Here is a 7960-nt window from a genome sequence, read left to right as displayed (position 1 = left end):
AGCTGACATCTGTAAGGCCCCAGATGGAGGCAGTGACATTGTCTATGTTAGACATCAGTCATCACCAGGGGACCCAAAGAGGCTCCTAAGCCAACTTCATTTCAGAGACCAGTGGTAAAGCTGAAGTGCGACCTGTGTGATCATTTTGGTTTAGCTCTGTAAGTTACAATTAGTATATACCCTTCCTGTAAAGGCTTTAGTTATACCTTCTTTCTTAAATGCCATGCTGTCTATGTTAATGTCCTTCTCTGGTAGGCTATGAGCAGGTTGTACCTGGCTTAGGGGGAGGGTATGTTGCTGTTGCCAAAAGGTGGATTGATAACCCACGGCTGGGTCTAGGCCTATGAAGCCTGCAGCTTTCGGCTGAGATGTGTCTATGCATGGCATGGTGGCAGTGGGTTGAGCCCTAGAGACTGGAACTTCCTTTTAGTACTAGACATTAGTTCTTCCCTGGTCCAGGAGTGATCGGTTACTCTTAGGTAACTGTTTAGTATCAATTCTAAAGTCTCCTTGTTTCCTGAAGTTCTTATAAAACAACGTTGGTTTACTCAACATGCGGTGTTCTCTGTATGTGAAATCTCAGCTCTTTTTTTTTGTTTTTTGAGACAGGATTTCTTTGTGTAACACTTGACTGTCCTGGAACTCACCTTGTAGATCAGGCTGTCCTCAAGTTCAGAGGTCCACCAGCCTCTGCCTCTCGAGAGCTGGGATTCAAGGCTTGCGTTGCCACTGTTTGGCTGAAATTTTAATTCTTGGCATCCCAGAATGGAAGAAAAAGTGCTTGCTCTTAAAGTAGAAGTAAAAAGTCAGCCTGCTCTCTGACCACAAGGTGTCGCACTTAGTATAGCAGCTGAAGACTGCTGAGGCTTGGTAGGTTAGCTCCAAGACCATGCCCCTCTTCCAGCTCCTTAGAGTGCTGCAGGACCCTGTATTCACAATTGTTGCCTGCACTGACCCCAAATAAAAGATGACCTTTGTTCCATTGGATTAAACATGTCTAACTTTGTTTGTGTGTTGCCCTTCTTGGGAGAAGTAACTTGTAGGACCAGTTGGTCACCCTGGACTGCCTTCCATTAGATCTTCCTTGTACAGGTGAAAAGCCTTTCCCAAAGCTCATATTCTATTGCTATTTAGGGAGAGGTGTCTTGGAAGGAAACATCCCAGCTCTGCCACCTCTTGTTCCTCTCCTGAGAAAAAAACAACTCCCCAGCAGCCTTTGGGACGGTTTTTTTTTTTTTTTAATAGGGTCTTGTATAGTTCAGTTTGGCCTGAACTTTCTTTGTAGCAGAGGTTGGTCTCCTATGTGTTGGCCTTTGGGAATTTCATTTTAGAATGGGTAAGAGGGAACAACTTCTTGTATAGTGAGCCAGTAGGTTACTGTCAAGCTGTTTTCTTCTGGGCTTGGGGAATGAGAGCCAGAAGTTGGACTTGATCCTCCTGGGGGTTGCCTTGGTCATCTTGATCAGGGTTCTTGTGAACCAAAGTAGAATCCTTTTGGTTGTTTTCCAAGTTGTTTGTGGCAGGGGGATGTTGAAACTGAAAAACTGGTAACTTGAGTCCATCCACAGCCATAAAATGAGATCCTCACTTCCTCCTAGCCTACCTGCTTATAAATTGTAAGGCAGAGCTGGGGAATCCCATTGCCAGTCACACTAAGAAAGGTTAGGCCACTAGGATAAAGGTAGACCAGAAGAGCATGGTGTTGCATCTGTGTTGAGGAAGTCTCTAGACTGAAGTACTTGCTCTTTCCCAACCCTGTCTTTGTTGAAATGTATTAGGTACAGGTCACTGCCAGGGATCAAGTGCTGGTACTTCCTTAACATCCAGAGTAGCCTCACCAGGAAACATAAGGACCAAAGGCACTTTTCTTCTTTTGGTTTTTCTAGACAGGGTTTCTCTGTGTAACAACCCTAGATGTCCTGGAACATACTCTGTAGACCAGGCTGCCCTCTGTAGACCTGCCTCTGCCTCCTGAGTGTTGGGATTAAAGGCATATGCCACTGTGCCTGGACCAAAGGCACTTTTGAGGGCTTGAGGCATTGACAATATGTGTGAAACACTTCAGGATTAACCTCTGCTGTTCCTGGAGGTGACAGTTTGTCTGGGGCCCGGAACATGAGGGGTGGGCATGTCCTTTGCATTCTCTCCCATCCCAGCTTTGTTAGGCTTCTCTGACTGGGTGTGACCTAAAGCTGGGTTTGCTTGCTTGGCCACCTTTCACTCTTCTTTGGTGTGTGAGTTGAGGGGGCTCTATTCTAGAACATTGTTCTGTTTATCAGAACCCAAACCCACTGGGAATGCAGCTCCCATTTCTTTATAGAGCAGTTAGAACCCCTGGCTGGCAGTTCTTAGCCACAGTTTTTACCAGTTGGAGGTCACTGAGGCCAAGGTACTCACTGGCGTGGCATGGCCTCGGCTAACCGACTTGCAGCCTGAAGACCCCTTCCTCTGGGCCTGCCACTGTATCACGGGTACTGGAGGAAGTTCCGCTGGCCAGAGGTCAATGGGAAAGCTTCCCCCTCGCAGTGTGGCCTGGGCCTATGCTAACTTCTTAGGAGACCTAGGGGACTGCCAGTGGAGGGCAGATGGTAGAAGTTGACCCTGTGACTGGTGTAGATACACCACCAGACTCTCCTTGCTGTAACTTGGCAGAGGTCAGCCTGGTGGGCCTCATGTAGTAAGGGAGGATCACTGGCTGGGATGGGCAGGCAACCAGGTAATGGAGATGCTTTACCTTTTCCAGTGCTGTAGGGGGGTGGGGAGGTGGAGCGTTAAGGTAGGGGCTGACTCTGAAGTGTGTGTGAGAAGGTCTTTGAGATTTGTAGAGAGGTTCCTAAAGTGAATGAATCACGTGGGATTCACTGCCCTGAAGGCGGGTATGAAAGATGCCACAGATTTGATGTTAACAGCACCCTACCCCCACCCCCAGCTTAACTAAGTAGAAATCCTGCTGAGAAGAGACCAGGGACTGCTTGTGCAGGGGAGATGCAGTCCTACTCCTCCCTACTTCTTAAAAAGAGGTGATGGAATCACTGGTCATAGGGGTCCCGCCCCTGCCCTGCCCTGCCCCGCCTTCCATGCAGTGGATGAGCCCTGTGTAAACCCTCCCCTTGGAGCCTGAGAGGCTTGGGAAGGAGGGAGGGCTCATTTGGTGGTGGGGCTCCGGCAAGGGTACTTAACTATGCAGGAGGGGAGGCCAGTGGAGACAGTAGCTCTCAGCTGCACTCTGGCTCATCCTGCAGACATGCACCAGCGGCAGCCGGGCTCGTCTCTGGGCCTCGCCCCCGCGCAGGGGCTTTGAATGCAGCCACCCCCATGAGAACACTGGCCTGGGCTCCCATCCCTAAGCCTCTGGCTGTAGAGACTGAGCTATGTGGGCCTGGGCTTGGGCCACAGCAGCCCTCCTCTGGCTACAGACTGCAGGAGTGGGGGCACGGCAGGAACCCAAGAGGCCTCAGCAGCTGGCTGTTCATGTGGAGTCCCCTAATATTACCACACCCAACCACAAGAGATTGCCAGGCTCCTTCAAGGTAGGCACGGGCTGGGGTGCATGTGGGTGTGCAGCTCTGAGTACCACTTCAGAGCTCGGACTGACCCCCTACCTCAGCAGCTCTGCTCCTTCTTCTGGGGAAGAACCTGAGCACTGCCTGGGACCTTGACCACTGGTCCTGGCTTAGAGTTTCCTGCAGTCAGGTCAGGGGCTGACCTGTGGGAGCCTCCTTCTGCCATGCCTGGTAGGCCTCAGAAGAGGTACTCCTGGTGGGGCTAACAGTTCACTCATTGAAACCCAAGCATGCTTTTCAGCAATCTGATGCCATTAGGTATAATTGCTATTTCAGGTAAGGGTGGGGAAGGGCTTGAGACAGACTGGTAAATGGGACACTTTATGTACCATGACTCCTGAGGTAGGCAATAGCCTGACTAGCCTGTGGCCTGTGCTTTCCAGGGGTCTGCTGTGGCTTCTTGCATGCAAAGTGTCCGGTTCTTAGAGTCTTCTAGGGACAGGAATCTCTCCTGAGCATTCAGAGCCTCTGCTGCTGCCATCCTAGAGACCCCCCACTACAGGAATGGAAACAGTTGTTACCCAAATTGGAAGCCCCTGGCTATGGATCTTTGACTCCTGCATCTCCCCTTCCTAGGATGTTTCTATGTTGGTCAGCTTGGTTGCCTCTCAGCCCCCATCAAACCTGAGGTCCCATTCTTCTGATAGTCTGAGCAGAGCTGAGGGAGTGTAAGCCATGGATTGGTTCCTGGGCAGACAAAAGGGAGATTTTGACCCTTATAGTGGGAGCTCCTACAGGTGTTGGGTCCTAGTATCTAATGAGTAACCCTCATTAGATACTAGGGAAAAGAGGTGCCCACCCAATTGAGTGGTGGCAGTTTTTTCTGCCCTGCCCAGGCTTGTCCTTCCAGAGATAGGGCAGTTGACAGTTTGGGAAGATGTTGGCAGGGGTGGAGCCTCTGTGAACTCACTCTCCAGGTGTCCCTGTTTTTCGTGCTGGGGGTAGGCTTGTTCTATATCTCCCTGCAGCCTTTGCCCTTGGCTCAGCTGTGTCTAATGCCCTTAGTTCCAAGGAGCAAAACAGATCCTGTTAGAGAATTTTGGTGCATTCAGATGTCCTTGTATCTGTCCCTGGGTGGGACTCAAGGGAGAAGCAGTGTTTTCCTGTCCTTTCTATCCCCCACTAACCTGTTCAGAGGAGAACATCTTTATTACTGATTAGATCTCCAGTACTCACTCTGATCTTACTCAGGACTGACTTTGTGTTGGGCCAGGACCCTTGACTTAACTCTGGTCAATGAAGGCAGGAGCATCTTGAAGCAACCAGACTGTCAAGCTAGGCTATCGATGGCTACATGTCTGTCCATCCCACATAGTGCCAGCCTGGCATACAGACATTCCCCACATTCTAATTGTCCCTAGAGATGGGCTTGGGCCTTACCAAGCATACTCTCCCCAGCCATATCTCTATATCTGTAGTCCCCTTGTCTCATTTAAGGTCAAGCCTCTTATCAGAGACATATCAGGCTTGCCCCATGTGAGTCCATCATGCCCTTCTTCATGGGAGCAGAGCCAGAAGAGTCATGTTCATTTTTGTAAAGGCCCAAGGTGCTTTAGCATCAGGTTCTTGCTTTCTCAGAGACCCCAGACTTCACCTTGCCTATCCCCCCCCCCTCCGACATGGGGACATCTAGGTTTTGATGGCCAGGGATAGTCCCTTTGGGCTGTGGTCTGAGTTATCCCTGTGACATTGTCCTGTATAACTGAACCCCCCACTGACCTGCATTTCATTGATATCTTTGGGGTGTATCAGGACAGAGACCAAGGGCCTGGTGTTCAGTACACTAGCCTTGCTTCTCTGGCTTTTAAGCCACCAGAGGCCTCTGGACCTGAGCTCTCAGATGCCCACATGACATGGCTGAACTTTGTCCGCCGACCAGATGATGGGGCCTCTAGAAAACGGTGCCGTGGCCGGGATAAGTCGGTAAGTCCCCAAGCTGCTGCGGAATGAGCCCTTATGGGTCCTTTCAGGTTCTAAACTCAGGGAAGTGGGTGACTCAGGAGCCCTACTTAGATTCACTTTCTTTTACCTCCTAGAGAGGCCTCTCGGGTCTCCCAGGGCTCCCGGGACCCCCTGGCCCTCCTGGTCCCCCTGGTTCCCCTGGTATGGAAGTCACCCCAGAGGCCTTGCTACAGGAATTTCAGGAGATGCTGAAAGGTAAGACTGCCCTGCACCCAACCTCTTTCAGAAGCCCAGGAGGCTATTTCAGGGTTAGAAGGGGCCTGACCCAAAGTGGCCCTCCCCACAGAGGCCACGAAACTTCGATTCTCAGGGCTACCAGATACATTGTTACCCCAGGAACCCAGCCAGCGGCTGGTGGTTGAGGCCTTCCACTGCCGCTTGAAAGGCCCCGTGCTAGTGGACAAGAAGACACTGGTGGAACTACAAGGATTCCAGGCGGTGAGTGGGGACCCAAGCCAAAATACAGTCTTTTATCTCAGGGGCTTATGTACCAAGGGGACAGGATATGGGGGTGGGCACCTGCTGGCAAGATGGGCCCAGACACCACAGGACAGTTGCTGGACTCATGCCTGTATTGGTTCCTAGAGATATTATTGTAGAGGATAAGGGCCAGCCTTTGCCAAAGTTAGGAGTTCCAGTGTGCCTCATGCTATACTAAGACAAAAGTGGGGTCTAGAGTTGCCATTCCCTATGATAGCTTTTAGGTTCCTGTCCACCCACTGGAGCCTGGAACACAGGAAAGACCTGTTTGGGGTTGAGCTATAGGTACTTCCCTTGGCTAGAGTGTACATGGTAAGGGTTCAGGCCCTGAAATCCAGCTAGTCACCTCCTAATCTCCACAGCCTACTGCCCAGGGCGCCTTCCTGCGGGGATCTGGCCTGAACCTGACCTTGGGCAGATTCACAGCCCCAGTCTCGGCCATTTTCCAGTTTTCTGCCAGTCTGCACGTGGGTGAGCCAGCCTGTGTGTGCAGTATGGGTGGTGGGTAGGTTATCCCTTGAGGGTGGGTGTTTCAGAGATACTACCCTACTCTGCTTGGGGCCAACCACCCTCCACCCTCACAGACACTTGAGCCTGTTCTAGGCAGTGTCTTGAAGCCCCCCTCCATCTGCTGCTCTCCCCATAGACCGCAGTGAACTACAGGGCAGAGGCCGGTTGCGTACCCGGGACACTGTTCGTGTCCTCATCTGTATTGAGTCCCTGTGCCATCACCACACGTGAGTCCTGCTGCCCACCACAGTTCTCTGGGATCTGTCCTTGGACTGAGATCACAAGTAGCCACCTTGAGGGGTGTCTGGGCACCATGGGCCAGTGGCCTCTACACCTTTGCCTTGTGGTGCTATGCCCAGGTCCTTGGAGGCTGTATCAGGCCTGGAGAGCAACAGCAGGGTCTTCACAGTGCAAGTTCAAGGGCTGCTGCAGCTACAGGTAAGGGTACAGGCCCAGGGAACAGGTGGGTGGGTTTCTAGCCTGGGAGGGCCTTTTAGCCTAGTGCAAGTAGGTGGCCAGGACCTCTGAACCCTTGGGGTACTGCTTAGTTAAGATGATTTTAGATCAGTATAGATGGTGTTTCAACTGTTAGGGAGTATTGACTCCAAATGCTATCCCTATGGGTGGGTAGGCTTCTGGGCTGGGGCCACCTACTAGTAATGATGGTCACTGTAATGTTTTCAGTCTGGACAGTATGTCTCTGTGTTTGTGGATAACAGTTCTGGAGCAGTCCTCACCATCCAGAACAGCTCCAGTTTCTCCGGAGTGCTTTTGGGTACATAGGGGAGCTGAAGAGATGATGACTGAGGAGCCAACGCCTTGCTTCTTAGAGGAGCTGCAAAGGTCTGCTCCCCAGTTAATAGTTGTCATAGCAATAAAGATCTCCAGATTTCTCCATCACTTGGGTGCTATCTGGTTATTGTGTCGGTAGATGTGGTAACTGAGTGGTCAAGGTATGAACAGGAGATGTACAGCCAGCAGAAGATTGTTCACATACGATCCCAGAGCAGACTGTAGCCACAAAGAAGGACCAGAGTGAAATCCCCTTACAAGGTCTGCAGTCAGACTTCCAACCAGTGAGGGGAGGAGCAGGAAAGCCATCAAAAACTTCTCCATGGGCTCGGGACTGAGTTGACCCAAGGCAGAGACAGGTGGATCTCTGAGTTTGAGGCCAGTCTGGTCTACAAAGTGAGTTCCAGGACAGCCAGGGCTACACAGAGAAACCCTGTCTCAAAAAACAAAGCAAAAATCCAAAGTCTCTTTTTTGAAAGTTCAAAATTTCTCTAAAATATGCAAGATCTCATAATTGTGAGTTTCCATAAAATAAAAAAAAAACAGGTTAAATACTTTATTATTTTAAGAGAAAAAAACTAGGGTACAGTCACAATCAAAACAAGAGCAAAGTCCAAGAGTATAAGGTTTGGGGCTTCATGTTTGGAATCCAC

The 7960-nt window shown here is 50.7% G+C and overlaps 1 protein-coding gene across 2 annotated transcripts; it reads left to right on the top strand.

The window, feature by feature from the left end:
- Nucleotides 1–1065: 1065 nt before the first annotated feature.
- On the top strand, nt 1066–7412 carry C1qtnf12 (C1q and TNF related 12). 2 transcript variants are annotated; one of them, XM_040734967.1, is made up of 8 exons: nt 1066–3530; nt 5316–5486; nt 5600–5720; nt 5836–5963; nt 6368–6476; nt 6652–6742; nt 6875–6953; nt 7200–7412. In XM_040734967.1, the coding sequence occupies exons 1-8, from the start codon at nt 3372–3374 to the stop codon at nt 7296–7298; spliced, it is 957 nt and encodes a 318-aa protein (XP_040590901.1). In that variant the 5' UTR covers nt 1066–3371; the 3' UTR covers nt 7299–7412. The 2 variants fall into 2 exon arrangements, with proteins under 2 accessions (XP_040590901.1, XP_040590900.1); XM_040734966.1 differs by having other exon boundaries at nt 5812–5963.
- The last annotated feature ends 548 nt before the right edge of the window (nt 7413–7960 follow it).

This window comes from Mesocricetus auratus, unplaced genomic scaffold (assembly GCF_017639785.1).
Source record: "Mesocricetus auratus isolate SY011 unplaced genomic scaffold, BCM_Maur_2.0 Super-Scaffold_100042, whole genome shotgun sequence".
Lineage (NCBI taxonomy): Eukaryota > Metazoa > Chordata > Mammalia > Rodentia > Cricetidae > Mesocricetus > Mesocricetus auratus.
Note: the sequence above shows the minus strand (reverse complement) of the source record. Positions and strands in the feature narration are given on the sequence as shown.